Source organism: Excalfactoria chinensis, chromosome 19 (genome assembly GCF_039878825.1).
Source record: "Excalfactoria chinensis isolate bCotChi1 chromosome 19, bCotChi1.hap2, whole genome shotgun sequence".
Classification (NCBI taxonomy): Eukaryota; Metazoa; Chordata; class Aves; order Galliformes; family Phasianidae; genus Excalfactoria; species Excalfactoria chinensis.
The window spans coordinates 6,934,986-6,955,411 of record NC_092843.1 but is presented as its reverse complement, the minus strand read 5'-3'; the positions used below and the strand labels follow the sequence as shown (position 1 = coordinate 6,955,411).

General features: G+C 40.2%; 1 protein-coding gene across 2 annotated transcripts in view; it reads right to left on the bottom strand.

Annotated features, from left to right (window-relative positions):
- The window catches only part of USP32 (ubiquitin specific peptidase 32), a 58,638-nt gene that overhangs the window by 35,734 nt on the left and 2,478 nt on the right, over positions 1 to 20,426 (bottom strand). For both annotated transcript variants that reach the window (XM_072353572.1, XM_072353573.1), the window contains exons 2-5: positions 7,191 to 7,318; positions 3,386 to 3,491; positions 3,049 to 3,167; positions 566 to 725 (exon numbers count right to left, since the gene is read on the bottom strand). In XM_072353572.1, coding sequence (XP_072209673.1) covers positions 566 to 725; positions 3,049 to 3,167; positions 3,386 to 3,491; positions 7,191 to 7,318 — 513 coding nt within the window. The remainder of the gene's footprint in view (positions 1 to 565; positions 726 to 3,048; positions 3,168 to 3,385; positions 3,492 to 7,190; positions 7,319 to 20,426) is intronic.

The following is a 20,426-nucleotide window of genomic DNA, read 5'->3' as shown; positions in this document are numbered from 1 at the left end:
CATCAAGATACAGACATAAGGAAGCATTTATTCTCTGGAGATCATTCCTACATGCAGATCCTGAGGGGGCTTCTCTTTACTTAAGTGAGTTCCCTGACTACATCATACATCAGGAATATTGCTTATTTTACTGTAGGAACAGATTGGGGGGCCATATTTATTTTTGAAGCAACCATTATCATCAAAGCTGTCTCAACAGTTTCATGACATACCGTATCAGGAAGAGCAAATACCACACCTGTATTCACGTCAAATCTCTTTAGATTGGTATACTTGTTGAGAAATGTATTTATTTTATTTTTTTAAATCAACCCTTGTAGCCATTATATTCCATAGGAAATGCTGTTATTAAACACTGTTCTCTCTTAAAAATAGTATCCTTTTCCATAACAACGTTTTACATATCACAGCACAAAAAGCAGAGAACAAGTTGCACAGAGAAGTTCTGTTTGCTGAACAGAACTAAACAGGGCAGTAAGATTTAATGAACAACTGCAGCAAGGCTACAGTTTTTGGTCCCTGAAATAGTTTTAAGAAGCATGTAAAATAACCATCTTTTACTTACAGTGTGTGACTCCAGCCAGGGTTTGATAGAAGGTAGGAGTGTCACTATCATCAGTGAGCGTCACATACACACCTCCAGACAGCAGCCAACGGGAAAACGTGAAAGCATCTTTGTTGTGCAACAGCCAAACCCTGAACTTCTCATAGTTTACCTTTTCACCCTATTAGAAAATAAGAAAATATAACTGTTTTCCTCTCCTTTCTCAGTCTCATTAAACAGGAACCACTTAGCCATAAGAACAATAATCTCTTATAAAAATAAGCACTAAGATTATTTTTTTGGAGCTGTGCCTACTTTCCCATTCCATCCTGAAATACAGCACAGGGAAGGAAATCAGACTCCTCAGCCCTCTCTGCATTTCAGCCTCCTACTCAACGTGGCCCTTGGAAAGTCATTTACTCTGAACCTCAGCTTATAGGTATTAGACAAAAAATAGTTTCTTACAACTCGGAAGAGCAGCAGTTATTTTTATGAATTTGAGCTTATTACGACAGATAAAAGCTCTTTTGTGCTGAATAGCTGATGCTAAAAAAAAAACACAAACATTCTGCTGTATCTGTGTAAGTATGCAAAACCTAACACAGAAAGTTTAGATCGCGAATAACTAATAGCATGAAGAATCACTGCAGAAGCATTCAAAATTTATGTGTCTGTTGTCCAAAAACCACTTCATAGCATATATGCAAATGTGACATTCACAGTATCTCCTAACTCAAGCTCCTCTTGCTGGATGTCTTACAGAATTGGCTGCTCAGGAGCACATGAAAACCACAGATCCACAGAATTTAAAAGCACAAGAGGTCGTTTAAAACATTTAGCTGAACAGTTTGCAAGATGTGGCCATGAAATCATAGCGATCAGCCAGCTTAGCATTGTAGACAATGTATAGAAATACTGAAAATAAAAGCAAGCCTACTATCAGTATACAAACTCATTATCTGGAGGTCCTAATGACTATGGGAAATAAACAAGAGTCTGCAAACTAAAAAGCATTTGAAGCCATTGACTGGTTAAACTTCCCTAATATCACAGACCATTAAACATCACTGAATTACATTTCTAGGGAACCCAACAACCTGCACATGGCTGTGGACTAACAGCAACTGCCAACTGCAGAAAACAGTTAATCACCATTACTGCTAAATCATTTGCTTTGTATTCTAGTTGTAATGGATTGTTCCAGATTCCAGACACTGCTCTTCTCTGCCTCTTTTTCCTACATTAATGTTACGTTTTTCTCCTATAAATACATGCGGATCAAATTGCCTTCTTGCTCTCCTCTGAACCATTATCCAGAAGTTCGGATCAGACACACCATCATTTTCTTACTACCTCTTCCACTCTGCTTTCCCACTACTTTTTTTTCCCCACAGCTTTCTGTAAATGGAAGAAGAGCTATGCTATGTTTTATAACACTCTCGTGTCATTCTAATTGATTGGAGCAACAAGAAGGACAAAGGACAGGAAAGTTTTGGCAGAAAAACCACTTGAACCATTTAAGTTTTACAGATGAGCCAGAGTAGAACTCAAGCAGCCAGAGCAATGCAGATACTGCTGCATTTGTTTCCTTTATTTTTGAAGCAGGAATTAGGAAAAGAGATAAACCTCAGAGTTCACAGTTCTAGATGAGCACGTACAGTAATTCTAAAGGAAAGAATCAGAGCACCCATAAACATCACCCTTGGAAGCATAAACTCATCTGCCATATGGCAGGAAGGAAAGCCCACAACAGGAACATTAAACTTTCTCACTCTCCAGCAAAGACCTAGTATGATTAACAGGTCAGTAAATACTGCAGAGTGGGTCATTATCTTTAAAAGAAAAATAGCGTAATCAATAAAGAGCATTTTCTTGAGCAGGAAAATGGTATCAAATCAGACTGATACTTCTCTGCCTGCAAGATATTCATAAAGTATTTCTAGATTTCTTGGACAGCATGCAATTAACTTTTAGGGTATAATTCATCATACCATATCGATGGGAAATTAAATATAGGAAATATTGAAGTGGGACAGCTCCAGAAACTGGACTGCAGCATACGTATGATTTATGATTCCAGTCAAGAATGAAGAATGCAATCACTGCCCACAAAGCCAACATGATACCATGCTAGATTAAACAAGTTTGCCTCAGCCAGTGCTGGTCAGAAGCCTCACAGTGCACCAAAGTTACCATAAATACAGAACACCATACAAACTGCAACAGAATGATGAACAGATAAATAAAATTATACTAGTGAAATTCATACTTAAATTCAACTGATACCACAATATCTTTTGAAGCAGCACAGTAAGCAAAACAGGATGATAACTCTTGCGTGTACACACCAAGTTGCTCCTTGCATCAGTGCAAATCACGTGTGTATTATGAGACAAATAACTTTTCCAGTGCTTAAACAAGGTAGTAGCATGTATATGGCAGAATAACTGCACAATGCAATAGTCACTTATTTAATGCGATAGAATAAAACTTTCATGGAATACCTCAGAGAAACATTTCCTGAGAGACTCTGGGACTTTCCCATCAACCACAAGCAGCATCTTCTCCATCTCATCACGAACCACATAACTCCCAGATTCATTAGAAAAGAGACTGAAAATGTCTGAAGAAGAAGATAAGCGTTTAAGCAACTACTGCCACAAAGCAATGCAACAATTAAAGCACTGAAAACTTGCACCGATTCAATTCCAATACAGCTCAATAAGGTTTAAATTGAGAAACATTTCCTTTTTCTTTTGCCACTGTCAATAAATACAAAGTAAAACAGCATAGTCTATACACACTATCCTGTTGTTGCTTTTTTAGAGTTACATTACTTACATTTTGCTTTCTCCTCCTCTTTGCCTCTAGTGAGTAGAACTAATCCAACTATCAAGTTATTGAAGTGCAGCCCTTTGGATATTCCTCCAAATGAACAGTAGATAACCTAGGAGAATAAAGCAGAAGTTAAACCACGAAGAGACAATGGAAAGTAAGAAGTTATAGCAGGGCTCTACTTTGCATGTTTTTTCTAGTTAATTACCTCACAGTCAGCTAAACACTTTTAATATTAATTCTGAAACACCTTTGTAGATATTCCAGTTTTAAAGCTGTCTTTTACTTAGTGAAAGACCTATTTTTCCTGAACAGAAATATTTTTTAAAAAGCTACAATTCTGCAAAGAAAGATTCATTCACACATGCTACTTCTCTACGCTTCTTTATCAAGGTAATAAAGGTGGACTCTCCTCCAGATCAGGGTACAGTTACCTCAGAACTACCAAGGGGTTGTTGGAGCAGTAAGAGCTTCATTACCCAATCAGTGGAGATGTGCTGTCAGGAAACCATCAAAAATCAATGATTTGTAAAGATGTGACAGGAAAAAAGCAACCAGGCTTCTAACTGTTTGTACACTGCCCCTATTGCTACAATGACTGCTCCAGGTTAGTACAGTAAGTACAGTTAGTACACAAGAGAGATATCTTCTTCAGGTATAGGAAAATAATGCAGTCAGAACTTATGCATTATTCTTATACAGAAGAATTATTTCAGCATTTCTGTTTTTTCAGCATGATTTTCTTACAGGTATCACACAGGGCATCTAACCATAAAGAGAAAGCCTTAAGTGCAGATGAAGGGAACTATTACTGTGAAAGGGCAGAACAAAGTGATTTGTCACTGATCACAGTTTGGATAGCAGATTTATGTGCTGACCTTTAGTTTAAAGAAGTTATATTTAGAAAAAAGAACAGAGGGAGACAGAGGGCAAAATAAAGAAATTGAGCTCGACTCTTATAAATAAAGTATTATGTGCAATGTGTTAAATAGTGTTTGCTTTGCACTGCATTCTAAATAAGCAATATTACAAACAGGATGTGCATGTGAAGTTATGGACCATTTTTCCATTTTTCTCCCATAAAAGCATATTCTTTATATGACAACTTAACCAAATAGCAATAACAGAGTTCAGAGGTCAGTGGGGCTTCTATGTCATTGTCAACAGAGCCTCTACTCTGTGAATCACCAACAGAGCAGAGAGAATCATTTGAAAACCACTGGACAAAACCCACAGGTATTAGGACCTCTCATAAACAGAACTGAAATCATAAAGCTACTGGATGCACATTGCTATAAATACTAAATTTATTTTTACAAAAAAATACAGGAACAATAATTCTAAGCCATAAATAAAATAAATTACCAACTGCATTTAAGTATGATCAGAATTTTTGTGTTTTAAAGTACTTTCCCTCCTCTGCCTCTCAACACTGCTGCTTTATCACTGGTTTAACCCAGTACCTTTCCCTGCCCAACAAATCCAACCCATTTCCTTTATCTAAGCCAAAACAAGCATTCATGTAGCAGGACGATGAATGAAATCAGGGAACAAATTTGGATTTGAAATAACCATTTTTGTTATCAGGTTTCACTAACCCAGTTCACTCAAAGCAGTTGACCTCTAGCAAGAATAAGTAGCTAGAATTAAGCTGACCATGAAACTGCTATGAAATAACTGCACAAATCACATTCCAAATGCTACAACACCTACATCCTACCATAACTGTGCAGGACATTCTGTGTAATCGAGTGCAATCTATTATCAGCTGTGCCTTTCAAAGGAGCCTCACAGCCTACTACAAAAAAGTGTATTAAGGACAAAAACCAGTTCTTAACAGACTGAAATCCCTTTGCAAAACTTGAGCATCATGTCTCCCAAAACAAGACCAACATTACTGTCTTGCTCGGATCTACGTGCCAGGAAACAGTTTATCCAAGACATGACAAGCATCAAAATTTTTACCTTCGCTGTAAGCCATTATAACAGTTAAATTTTATCTCACCAGGATTTGTCTCTTTTAGACCAATAAAGTAAAATCTAACAAAATTTGACTGCAAGCTTTTCCTTCACCCTGGAAAGAGACTTCAGAGAAAGTAAAATCTTCCTGCACTGTTTGGAAGATGACTTTTGAGGTTATCAGCTCATCACTATTTGTCATTCAGATAAGAAAATTCAGCTCTTAGAAGTTTAATCACTTATTTTGAATTTCATGAGAAAGTACTTAAGAATCACCATAGTGGTAATTTGACCCTTTCCAGAGATTTCTGAGCAATAACAGAAACATACTAACTGCCATAAATACGTGCAAGAAGACTGCAGTGAAGCTTCAAACCTATAGCTGAAAACCCCCCCAAACACACTGTATGTTTAACAACTTCCGTATCCGAAGGGGCTGGCTTACATCTCCTTTGAGGTACTCAAAAAAATGAACTGAGGTACAAAGATGAATGTCAGAAACATCAATTCACAACACTAAGTTAGATGCGTTTCCTTGAGTACTTCTGCCTGGAAGAGCTAGAATTCTACAAGAAGTTCACAGCTTAAATGGAGCAAGAAGAAAGGTGTAGGACCCAAAAATCTTCTCTCAGGTTACAGCAGTAACTGCTGCAGCCAGTGTCCTCCATCTTACAGCACAAGCAAAGGGTGGAAGAAAACAGCTAAATACCAGATCCACGTGAATGAGTCGCTAGCTCATAGCATCTCAGGCGTGGCTTCCATGTCAAAAATTCAGCCAGAACTGGGAGTAACCAAACAAAACCAGCCATGGGCTTGCCAAGGCTGCTGGGCACATTGCACTGTACCAGCAAACAGAAGCAAAGAAAACACCTAACACAGACTAGCTATTTCTATTAACTACTTAACTGCCATTTCTATAACAAGGTACAGAAAAATCTGCCACTGCTGTCCTTGCAGCAAGAGGAAGCAGACTAGCAGTTGCAGTGGGTGTTCTAGACCACCTTCACAGAAACACTGGGCAACAAGGTAATAGGAAGCTCCAGAATCTCATTCACTTCCAAACCAAAGTTATCACCTGACATAATTCAGGTTATTACCAGACAGATTCCCTGAAGACACCTATGTCTATATAGTTCTGCATGATACCTCTGGGAGATGCTCTCCTTGTCTACCTATCATCACTTCCATTGCTATACACTCAAGACTACTGAAAGATGTCTGAAGGCAAATGAGTTTAAATGAGGCTCACAGCATAGAAGGATCTCATTCTATCAAAAGACATTACACAGAACTTGCAATTTTATTCTGCTGAGAGACATAGCGCTACCCAAACACATTAAACTCCCATAGGATGCTCAGATCATCATCTGCTATTACCAAAGTTTAATGCATTTGCAAATGCTTGAGGGGATAAATTATTAGAACTAAATTTCTGCTCTATTTGGACCCAGTGTTACGGCAGAAATTTGAATTCCAACCTTTCTACTTCTAATCGTTCCGATTTCAAAAGATGCCTTCAAGGCTACAATGCATATGTAAGTAATTTACCTTTATATTACATTGGAGCTATTACTTTAAAAGAAAATGCACAGCTCTGCTGAACACTATAGCTTAAGTCTTAATATAGCTACTCTAGAGCCAGGAAAAAAACAAACAAACAAGAAATCCACTAAGAGCATAAAAAGGGCCATAATTCCTACATTATCTTCAGACACAGAACACACACTGGTACTGCATGACAAATAGAAAGAAATTAAATTTGGTTGTATATCTCTATAGGAGTATTTGTGTACACACATCCATGGGGATACCTTATCAACCACACACCTCCCCAGAGAAGTTTGCAGATTACCTCAGCAACTTTTGGAGGGACTCCATCACCAAGAACTTCCCTGATGAAGCACTGTTGGGTCATATAATACGAGAGTCCGCAAGTTCTCTTAAAAGCATCTTTCAGTCGCTTTAGCTCTATGTCTGTAACTGTATTGAGTCAGAGGAGAAAAAAAGGTTTGGTCAGTAATGTCACAGAAATGTAACAGCCTAAGGACTAACAAAAATCCACACACATTATGTTCACCATAAAATAAAAAGATCTGAAGAAATTAAATGCGTAATTTCACCCAGGCAGCGGTAGATGATGAGATCTAACATTCTAGTCTTAGAGAGAACTGAAAGTTAACAACAACTGCAGTTTGCTGCCTAAATTTTCTTTGACTACAATACTGTGTTATACATTTGTTGTAAATTAAGTACCGTTATTGTCATACAAAAAGAAAATTAAGTAGTATTACGAACAATTTTATGTTGCACACAAGACAGAGAGATGATCTGTAAACCACCAGCAGTGAGTATAACTGCGAGCAGCTCCAGCAGCACACTTCAAACAACCCCATCTCACAACCAGCCTGCTTTCCTGCAGGAAAAAAAACAACGTGGCCACCACTTACTGGCTTATAAGACAGTAGAGCATAACATGAATTTAACAGCAAAGCTAGTTTGGACTAGAAGTAACTCTTCACCCAAGGTTTCCACACATAGTCAAAATCTGATTACCAGCTGCAACCTGTTCAAACTTTTCACAAGCTCCACACATGAGCAGTATGAAGACATCCCCCATATACCTGCATATGACTGTCCTCAAAAGCAGCCCTGCCTTCCTATTTCACAAGTGTAAGGCAATCTGCTAACAATATGATTAAGAAGCTCCAAATAAGGCAAATAACTGCAATAGTCCCACCACCAAGTACTGTCATGAAGCATCTCAATGAGATACTTTTGATCTTTGTCAAAAATCAAGCTGCAGAGCATAACACACTCTGCAAGTTCCCACATAGTGCAGGAAGAGCTATTTACCATCCAGGCACCAAGGAACTGATGCTGCTCATGACAGCTATTGCACTGTATTTACAGGAAGACATTTTCCTTTTCCTTGCCATCACCAGTCAGATGGAGCAACATTGAATGGCCAATAGCTTGTCAAGGTTTTTGTCAGCCAAACTAAAACAGAGCACTTCAGAACTTCATCCAGCACTCTCTACAGCTTCTACATTTCAATTAATTCATCCCCAAAAATAAATAAATAAATAAAACATTCCTTGAAAAGCAAATCACGTCCAAATGTTCCCTCTGAATTCCAAACCTCATCAGCACTGAAGTAGCCTGGTGACTTTACAGCTGTGCGTAAGAGCAAAAATTGGGTCAAGTTTCTTTTCAAATGTTATTATAAATGCTGGGGCAAAAAACAGAAAAAGAATCCATGGATCTCAGAAATACACCTCAAGTGTGATACACACAGCACTGGTGCTACTGATAAATAAGAATGTCAGTATGACATTAAGTAGCTGATAAGATGATACTGCCAGCCCATGTCATGTTTCAAACATGAATTACTAGCACTAGAGATGACTTAACGTTATTGTTTGCATACAGAAGCTACAAAACAGGTCATGAAATTACAGAAGAGCTAATCATTTCCCTTCCTTCCCCAGGACACACTGAAGCAGGCCATCTCAAATCAGCTGCAAAGCTTCACAAAAATAAATCCATTATACTGCCATGTGCCTTGATCCAAATGTATTACTGAAATGAGGAGAGCAGAAAACAAAGATATTATCAGTGTTTAAGTCTGGAAGAGACAGAGTATTTGAATACAAAATCCCAACAAAAAACTTCCAATTATTTGGCACAGAGATAGAGCGCCATGAGAAGAAATAAGTCCTAAATTAGGAAAGTAATACTCCCAGAAGCGATACATTTATTACAGTAATAAAAACGAGCACACCCACACGCCCACAAGCTACTGTCTCTCTCAGTTGCACAAATCCTACGCTGAACAGGCAGTCCAACTGAGGTCAGAGGCGTTATTTATGCAAAACAGATTTTATGAAGAGGTCAATGTCAAATGCTGCCCTCAGCTTCCGAACAGCAGCCTTGAACAGCACTTCCCTCTATTCACTGCAGGTCTTTCTTTTTGTCTCCACAACACCTACAAAGCCCATCCCACACCGCTCTCCCTACACACACAGATGCTGTGCTCGCAGACGCTGCCGCTACATTCACAACCTGTGAAAAACAGCACACGTAAGGCTTCCCAAAATAAGTTTATGATAGCCAACACAGCAAAACACATCTTGTCATTCCTACCAGTAACAGGTGGCAGAACCTCAATCTCATTGCAAAGAAAGCCGTGCAGCTATTAACTGGAACCACGTGCCTACTTCTACACATCTCAAGACTACAGGAGCTACCTTCTCATTGTAAGGATCCAATTCCAGATAATAAAAGCAAGTTTCAAGAGTTACATATTGAATTCTACTTCTTACGGTTGTATCTGACTCAGCCTGCTGCCACAGCACATCCCTCAAACAAGATGCCTTTTCCACCAAAGGAAGAGTCACAGGCTGTGCCAATCTGCCCAGGTAACCTTACCAGGCAGCACAAACCTCCTGAGCACTACCTGGGCTGGATGCCTTCCAGCACTGCTGCAGACAGCTTAACAGAAGATAGTGCAGCATCCAACTCTCCAGGGAATCCTGGAGCTCCAGTTTGTTTAATAAAGTTTAAATGAAACCACGCAACCTCAGCTAAAAATGTCACAGCAACTTACAGTAATTGTAACAAACCTCCAGCTCACCCAATTGCCAAGGTTATTTTTAGTTTAATAGCGTTATTTAAACTTAATGCTGTTTATATGGATTTACAATTCCAGTCTTATTTTTTTTAAGCTAACAGCAGTCCAGCTCAAGGGTTGTATAGCACCTTCCAAATCCAGCCACCCCATCAGCTCCATGCTGGAAGCCACCCTTCTCTCTCTGCTGCTTTCACTCTAGGTGTCTATCAGCCAGTTCTCATCCCAGAGCTTTCCTTTCAGACTAAAGCTGTACCCGCAATTCAAGCTATGGATGCCTAAGTTCCCAGCCCTAGACTTAAAGCTCTTTGCTGGTTCCTTGCCTAGCCTGGAAGCAGAGCTAGAAAATAGGGTTAACTTGAGGTCAGCTCCTCAGTAGCAGAAGTGCTTGCCCTACCATACTTCCCTAGGCTAGATTCATCATTCCCTGAGGTTCTTAGAAATTACTTCAATAACACAGTTCTTTCAAAGAACACATGAAGACAGTTCAAATCAGCCCAGATTCTACAAATTACAATATATATATATACACACACCACCAAGAACACTTGAGGTCAAGAGGGAAACAACTGCCATGCACCACTGTCTCTGCTCAGCACCAGCAACCAACTCGCACCTCATGCAACACCCTCTCCAACTCGCACATACAGCTGCCCACCAGCACCCCTGCAAAGTGTAAGGATTTACAGATGCAATGAGGAAGTAACACCAAAGTCTGCGAGCAAGCACTGCTGCTTAAGATGCAACAGATCACGCCTGAATGCTAAGCATTATAAGAAATGGATATTAATTTTGATGGAAGCTTATGTAAAGGTTAAAAGAAGTAGTTAGTCAGGCTTAATGGTTTTATTATAGCTTATATAGCATAACTGTTATATACCTTGCCTACGACATGTGCAAAGAGCAAGCACAGCATAGGCACTTTAAATTTCTGTATCACATTTATTAAGAAAGTCAAGATCAGACAAATGCCTCCCTTTGCAATGCCTCTTCTCCTGATCTTCAGAATTCAAGCAAAATAATATAAAATGCTGTGATGATGCAGAACGAGATATGAAATGTAGCCTTCTAAAGCATGAAAAATTGGCTGTTGTAGCCAGAGAGAGGAATAAAAGCACAGCATTCAGCTCTTTAAGACTGTCTGAGACATTCAGGCAAAAGACACTTAACCTCTCCCTGTCTTAATTGTCTCAACACTAAAATGAATCTAAATTCTAGTCTCCATCAGACACATGTTTGATAATGATCTAAAACACTCTATAAAAGCACTGTACAAAGGAGATGAATTAATCTGTGAAGAGGACAGAATCCCAGCAGTGCAAACAGAGAGTAGGTGGAGTTACTCTGCCATGACTGCTATAAGCTGAGAGCCAATTAAAAGCCCATGTAGCAAACCACAGAACCTACATCCTACCTGCTGTCTTCACTGCCATCCTACTGGGGCAGTAACTGCTGAAAGCAACTCAGCAAGTTGGTAACTTCTACTTACACCACCAGCCCCAAAGCAGCACACATAGCATCACTTACATTGCTATAAGCAGCAGTAACAGCGCCAACATTGGACGAGATCTTGACATATCAAAAGCCTAAAATATTTCATTTAAATAAAAAGAGGATAGAAAGCTCTGCTGAGAGGAAGGGTAAATGCACTCAGCTCACTGAGTGAAGGAGCTTATAAAATACCTAGCAGGGATGGTGCTTTTCCCCCCAGAATTCTTAGGCATCAAAATGTCCACAATACTCAACAAACAGGAGACAAAATAATTGAGAAAAAAAGAAATCTGAATTCCCACTACTTATTCCAGTCACTACTGAATAAAAGACAGCTTGCTATAACAAAATCTGCCCTGCAGATCTCAAGTACACAAGGCAAGCGATAATTTGCAGCCATCAGCTTTCATCCTTCACTAAAAATACCCAAAACTGAGTTTTAAAATAACACACTTGATAGCTCTTCAGAAAGCAACCAAAACTCACCTACCTCAAGTCCTGACTACCACCTCTGATTTCAATACTTCTCATGTTTTGATTCTTAAGTGACAATTTTACAGGTTCAATATCAAATTCGTAGGGCATATAATTCTCTAACCAGACAATTATCTTCCCTGTAATCACTTGCTCAATATTTCCCTCAGGAACCTTCATCCTAGTTATACATGGAAATTTTATTACTTTTTTCATTAGTCCTTATTGTGACTCAATGGCTGCAGTTATGAAGTTGTCAAGAACCAAAGCAATGATTAAAAATCTTCAACGAGGTAAAACGTGCAAGGAAAATGTTTAGAAAAAATCCCAGAGCAGAACGAGCCATGGCTTTGCCCCAGGGCAGCGGGTGCTCCATAAAGGGCTGCCACCCCCCGTGAGGGCTCCCCTAACCTGGGGTTGCTCTGTGTTACACGCTGCTTCAACTGCACACATCTGCCTTTCTCCCTTTCCTGTGCTGTTCCCACATCTGGCTGTGAGGCTCTGGGCACTCTCCAGGATCAGTGCAAACTCCTCTGGAACACACAGAGATGGGAAGAAGCAAGGGATGCCCAGAAAAGGCCATAGCCAGGGCAGTGCCATGCCATGGTGAGCTGGGGCTGGCAACAGCTTTGAGCACCTGCTGAGAACAAGTTTACCACTTCTTTAATTGATAGCGGTAATTACTTTGTCTTTAAGACCACAATCTATTGCACTGAAATTTGCAAGAGCACATACGGTCAAAGTTATTTTAATGACCTGCAGAGATTACTGAATTTTCAGGTTCTTTCAGCTTTCTTCTGCAGCTTACAGGGTAGGACTGGAGAGCACATAAAACCAGGCTCCTTCCATTCTTGAGGATATAAAATATAGCCAATAAGATTTCACTGCTCAGATGGTGGGAGGATTATTTCACTGCTGGGGCTATTATGTGGCAATTCCCATCCACACAACCTTATGGGGAGGGCTGTCACAGAACCTGCGCTGATTAGCTTTGCTTGAAGCAAACATAATCCAAATATCAACGTGACAGTGCGTGCTCTGATAGAGATACTTTACAGATGGATAAAACAGGCTAATAATACTTAATGGCATTCTTTTTGAGGATGGTAACTGTGAGAAGTAAGCTCTTTGAAGATTAAAAGTGTCACATAAATGCTAAGTATTCACGTTACAGAAAATTGGCAAATCCTATTGTAATAACTAAATCTTCTGCTCCCCACACACAAGATGTCATACCTTTCATACGCTCTGTGGTTAGGTCTAATAGAACCAAGAAAAGCTTTATGCCCTGGATGAGCCACCAAGAGCCGAAGAATAGGCATGAAGGGGGAAAAAAAGAAGACTGAATAAGTTTTTTTTATTTTTAAATACCAAAATTCTGTTGCTGTAATCTTTAAATTCCTGTTGTGTATTGTGACTGCCAAGCGCTGTGTTAAGATAGCTAAGACTTTACTGAGACATCTGAATGGAGCAATTTTTACTCATTATTTAGGGAATAAGATTAATTATCACAAGACACTTAAACAGCCATTCTTTAACCAAGACCAGGAGATGACAATAGAGCTGCAGGTAACAAAGAAAAAAAAGGGGGGAGAGGGGGAATTTGTCAGTGGCAAAAAGATGGATTGTAATTCTTTGGGAACAGAAGGAACACATCATTAGCTGCAACATTTTAGAATGGAGGACCATGACAAATTTGTTTTACTTTTGCACTGATGACACCCCTCATTAACACCCCTATGGAACGCAGAGCAGGTAATACTGATGACACTGACCGCCAGCAATTATTTTTCTTAAAGCAACGCTGCTTCAGCTATATGAAGTGCAAATTCACCTCCCTAATTTCTGAACTGAAATCCAGTATTTAACTGTATCACAGCATCTGATAAAATGCAGTAAAAGTCTTCTTCACAAGAGTAGGAAATTTCCAGTGCAGAGAAGCTCTTGTTTCTGGGCATCTAACTACTAAAACACGGCCTGAAAGGAAGTACTTCTTCAGCCCGAAATAGATTCATGATGTCATATTCAAGTTCATTTATAGAAGAAATTTAAATCTGCAAAATTAAAGTTCTAGTTGTTAACTCACCGCTCCCAGTCCTTTCCACCCAGACTTTGCATGCAGCACTTCCTGTTCTGCTCACCAACTTCCAGCTTTTTTCCATTTGAGGTTACAGATCTCCAAAATTATTTCTCAAAGTAAGAAATTAACAGTGAAATAATTGCCAAAATCCAACTAAACCAATCTTATGATCATCTGCAGAGTTCTGCTGTGACAGTACCTGCTTGAATCTTTCAGTTCATGATTGAACAGGCCAAAAAAGCCTGCAGCAGGACAAAACCTGAAAACTTCCATTAGCACTGTGCGTTACAATGAGGAATATCAATTCAAAACACAAAGGAAATACAAGGATGTGTTCTATGCTAAATACCTGTATGGTATGAATGGATGATTACTGGAACAGGCTGCCCAAGGAGGTTGTGGATGTCCCATCCCTGGAGGCATTCAGTGCCAGGCTGGATGTGGCTCTGGGCAGCCTGGTTTGCTGGTTGGCAGCCCTGCATATGGTGGGGGAAGTTGAAACTGGATGAGCACTGTGGGCCTTTTCAACCCAGGCCATTCTATGATTCTGTGATAACAATCACCACAAAATAAAAACAAGACCAGTTCAATGTGAATATCAAACATAGCTTATGTGAGGAAGAATCAAAAGGGGGCTGGCTGTAATGGGTTGTATTTGTAATGTTAGAGAATTATATCTCTATGTAGAATGCAAGTACATCCTGTTTGGGCTCAGTGGTGTTACTTCTCAGAGCTCCTGGATCCAATTCAGACTCCAAACAACTGCAACATTATTCTTGAAGCATCAAGTCTTCCTTTTCAATGTTCTTTCTCTAAGACTGCAGAGCACACAATAATTTTTCTTCCCCCTTTCCCTGCAGTCTAAGATCTGATGTTGCAAAGCCATTGAAGTTATTTATTTACAATTTTAAGAAAAGGTTAAAGTTTTATATTGAAACTGATTTGGAGCCAAGTTACACGGTTCTTTTTACCTTTGCATAGTTCCAAGAAAACAGCTATTACCTACAGTTCTAAGAGAAACAGCTTCAAAGGCTTTGAACACAGAAAAATCACCATCAAAATAAGCATTATATAAGACACCAGAAAGCACGGCTCCACATTCCCCCTGCAGCAGGTCCTTAGCTTCCACAGTGTTCTTTCCCAGGAACCCATAATGGTTTAAAGCACATTCCTTCTTAATGCCCAGCTGAATACTCCACCTGCACAGCTCACAAGCAGCACTCCAGAAGGACTGACTGACTGGTCTGTCCCCAGACTCAGCACTCAGTAAGCACAACTGGCCTCATCGGCAAGCTTCCACGTGGCAGGAGAGGTTTGCTCTGTGCCCTAACAGCCACAAAGGAGGAGGATTTAAAAGCCCTACAGACCGTGGCCTGTCCCTCCACATGCCATATCATCTACCTGCAAGAGCCAATCACTGCCGCAGTGTTAATCACAGAGCAAAAAGGGACAAGCAGTGATTCAGGGAGGTAATAAATTTAATGCATGGGCCACTTCTACATTAAACAAAGCATACAGTGGGAAATAAAGCCTGGCCACTGCAAACTGTTTTGATTATAAATTGTCCAAACCTTTCTCAGGCTTATCCCATTTTGCCTCAAAGACAAATGAAGGCCCTGTTACAAATGCTAGTAGATTTTTTCAGAGGAAGTCATCTCTAAAAACTACTCAATTATTTAACTAACAAACACACATCTCTGCCTCGCAGAACTCAGCTTCCCATCAGGATTACACCAAAACAACGAAGGATTTCTGGTTCTATTGCCACTGTGATAAGTGACCTCACTGTCTGCACAAAATACTATTGTGACCGACTGTGATTCGCATCAACTGTAAACAGATTTGGTTCAAACACTACAGAAATTACATGCAGTTGTATTTTGTTCCAAATGAAGACCTATTAAGAACCAGAAATCCAGAACAGCTTTCCCATCAGTTTAATGGAACTGCAGTCAGAAGGTCAGCACTCTTTCCAAGCCCATCCTTACCTACAAGGCCTTCACCAACCATGCTTAGCTGTAAGCACAGGCAAGTGATAAACCCACTTCTCCAAGGTGTTAAGATCCATCATGTAAAAAAGAAATGATTCTTATACAGCTCAGCTGAAAAGACCAAAGCTGTGCAGAAACAGTCACTGCTAACAAAAGCGAGATGCCCCTTAAGACATCACAAAACAGAAAGTGCATCAGGATTTTGCCACCCTTCAGGTAAGCAGGGTATTTTCCTTCCAGTAAGCACTAGCAATAATATAGTGTTCAAAGTTTTGTGAATCAGATCCTTGCAAACTCAGAGGCAGAATCTACATTAATGGATTTTTTCTTCTACATTCATCTTTGCCCAAAGGCTTCATTGTCTCATTATGTAAATGACCTTTTCATATGAAAATTAAATGTTAAATATGCTTTCTGTAGTTTTTCAATACTGCAAATATCATAAGGATATTCACAGCAATCTCGATTAACTATAACTTAAACAAAAAGCAACTGCTTCAAGCAATAACAAATTAAGTAACTTGTTCTAAAAGTACTTAAAAATTGAAAGCCTTATTTAGAATTAACCTCCAAAACCTTCCTAACTAGGAACCTAAATAAGGAATACGGTGTTTTCTGTTATGAAAATTACTCAAGGATAGATTGCAAAATGCATGAAGAAGAGCCTGCAGACTCATGTTACATGTCCTCATCACACTTCCCATCCCACCACGTGTCCCTCATACAACCCAGCTGCCAGCCAGCACTGACTTGGAGCAGCTCAAAATGAACATCACATGCTGCAAAATAGCCTCCGCTGCACACTGAGTCCCACGAGTTACTCAAGTATTCGTTACTAGCACATAGCTTGGTGCTGCTCGCTACCTGGGGCACAGTAACAACGCTGACAGCCAATGTGTCACTGGTTACAAGGGCAAAGAATTGACCAGTCAAGGACAGTCAGAAAAACTCACACCACTTCCACTTGCTTGGAACACAGCTTCACTTCAGAGGTGTCCATAAGCTCTTTGTTCTGTAAGGGATCCTGTGGCATGACACCAAACTCTTCTGGATGCATTCCCAGCCCCTCAGCCAGCAGCAACACCGTGCAGACAGCAGCTCCTACAGCACCTGCCTGGCTGTGGGGTGCTCAGCTCCCTGCTGGGAAAAGCTTCACCAGCCACCAGGCTAGTTAAATAACCCAAGCAATCCTAAAAACAAACAAACAAAAAACCCAGCAACAAACAACAGCCTACAACTGAACAGCTTTGGCTTACAGCAGTCCTTGAAATAACTAGTTCAGTAGACAGAAACAATTCCAGTATTTGGAAATGCAATGCTTGTTCTGCACCTCCCCCGTTTCCATTCTGTATGTTCACTGTGTTTTGAATTTCTTCTTGGACAAAAGCAAGCAGGCTTATTTGAAAAATAACTGCTATGTGAAGATAAGGCCTCAAGGTTACAGCACCCATTAGACACACTCATTAGACACTCCCCACATACCAACTTATTTAGAATGAATTTGGGAATTCACCAGCTAACAAAAATAAATACCCATCTAATTTTCAGGACATATGCTATCAGTTCCAAATGACAGACAGTAGTAATGTCTGATTCTTTTTTCAATTACAGGAAAATCATAATGGGCCCTATCATAAAGTAGCAGTTGCACAATTTAATTCATAAAATTAAATAGACATACCATGTCTCACCTACCCACATCACTTTCTAATGCTGCGTTCTTTATTCTCACATGGCTTGTCCTCCCTTCGCAGGCTCAGGTTTTGAAGGCAGTTTCATTTTAGAAGAGGACTAAAGAACTGAATGCCATACTTACAAAATGAGACAGTAGGCTGGCTTCAATTTAAGCATAAGAAAGGGAAAGAAGGCTGTTTTACTGATTTCTCACACAGTGCCAACAGCCAGAAAGCCCAGTGCTGGTTTGGGTCAAGTACAGCAGGACTCAAGTAGCCGTGCTCCCCCCTCCCCCTTTATTTGTTCCTTTCACATTTTATTAGAGATGCTTCACGTCATTTTGAAAAGCTTCTCAGGTTCCTATTTTTGTCTTATTTTATCATCTCTCTAGGATATTGTCAGCTAGACTTAGAAGCCTGAAGTTATACTCCACAAAAACAAGGCTTTGCCAAGTTGAAAATGAACAGAAATATTTCACAGCACCCATCAGGTCGGGAAGCATCTCAGAAGGTCACGTAGGTCAGCCCTGTGCTGAAAGCTGAGTCAGAGCCACTCAGACCAGCATGCAGAGGGCTCTATCCAGACAGGTCCTGAAAACCTGTAAGGATGAAAAGCTTAACACTCTCTCTGGGTATGTATGTTTATTAAAAATAAAGAACAGCACCGAAGCCTGCTGTTACACAAGTACCAACTATGTACTGACTAGAAAGAGCTGACCGTGAATAACTTGATTTCATTGATTAAAACGTAAGATAGAGCGGAACAACCAAGAGTTATATGAGCAATGAGATACAGGCATGTCTCCTCTAGGACAACACAAGAATGTTTTCAGCTCTTCATTTAAATCCACGCCATCAGTATAAGAAAATATATTACGTAAATAACTGCCAGATATTATACTCGTAGCTTATGCCAAGTTGTTTGACACTCAAAACGAGGATTTGTTCGGCTTATCCCTCAGCTCCCAGCCACCATGGCTGAAATGATATTATCTATTTACGCTCACTTGGCAGCTTTCCTGACTGCTTTGATTTGAATCTCTAGTAACACGCTGACAGGATAACAATGCACCTAATGTTATGAGACTACTATTATTTAAAAGATACATTTAATCTGTTAAAAGTGAGAAACCAGAGAACTCCTAACATTTACTGAATCATACTCGGAGGTTTTGAGGGCTTTCTGCTTTAAGATGTTCAACCCTTTGCTGTTTATGAAACACCTGCACTCTTTAACATTGCTTTATCAGACTCACCCCACTGTGTGCCCACCCCTCACCCAGGCACTTACTCCTCAGGTCGCTGCTGTGCCTGGCAGAGCTGGCCTCAGTTGCCAGACAAGAATAACTGGAGGCCTACTCAAAAGGTGCACACAGTCGAAGTGCTCCCTCAAAGCCGTAGCATTCACACTGAAGCTTAATCAGATGACAACAATTTTCTCTAATTTAGAACTTTTCAAATGGCATTTGATGGATTCTTCTAAAGACCAACAATTGGCATCTCAGGAAAGGCAACACTGTTGGCTGGCTGAAGTTCACCATGCAAATGCTCCAACTGTAAATAGGAAGAAACCAAAAACAACCACTTCTCTCATCTCGGAACATGAAGTAAAAGAGAAAGCAGTCGCTGCTACTTTGCTGCAGAACTACAGGTTGAGAAAACCTCTAAAAGCAGCCTTTTTCCATCCGTTTGTGGAAGTTTAAGAGGTCATTTGCACAGAATGTTACATGTCCAGCTAAGGTTACTGAGGTATCCTCCCAAAACAAGCATCAGAACTAAATGCCACAGTTGTGAAATAATTACTGCTCTGTGAATTCGAGCAGCTACTCGCAGCTCTGCAGATTTATAAACAGGAAGTGAGAAGCGACGCATTCATACCTGCTTTCATCACATGACAGAGCCCCAAAGCCATCAGATACCGGCTGACACAAGCGGCCCAAACGATCTACACGACCTCAATAAAGATCCTAAAAACGCGTCGTGGATTTAAGAAGTTCATTTCAAAGTCTGGAGTGATGAAGAAGTTGTTCTCTTGGGGCTCAAGGGCTGAGCCCATGGATTTTGTCATCAGGGTGAGATCAAATGACACATGCGAGTCAACCTCCCGAAATCCTTCTGTCAGCCTTACTACATCTGTAAGCTTGAGGACGTGAATGAGCAGAGCCTGATTTGGGTAGGAAGGGACCCCAGAGACCTTTCAGCAGCCACTTTCTCATTGCTCATTAGCCACTCTGATGCTGCAGCAGCTCCTCTTCCACCCCAGCGTATGCGGAAGAGCAATGTTAGCATGCTTTTAGCAGAATAAAAACCCAGCCCTCCTCCCCAGTATAAAATGCACAGATATGTGACTGTTCATTGACATTTCCTCGGTTTAAGTGGTTACCTGACTGAGTATCTAGCATACATAAGCTGAAAATAGCCCGAGTTAGCGTGACCTGCTATCTTGATAGGAAACCGAGTTTCTGTGATCGCTGCTCCATCTCATAATTTTCAAGTACCTTGATAGATTTATGTTCCATGTGTCTGTCTATACCGTAAACATTATTTAAGCATTATGCATTAGAGTCACTGGAAAATACAGTACTTAGAAATCTGAAATAAGCCAGCCATCAATTAATAGCACACAGACATCTCTTTCCTCCACCTCAGCATAAGAGAAGGCCTCACACTGGGCAATCTCACAGCGAGGCACATGCTGCAGAAGGCACCAAACCCAGGTGGGGTACAGACTGAGCCAGGGAAGCCTACAGTA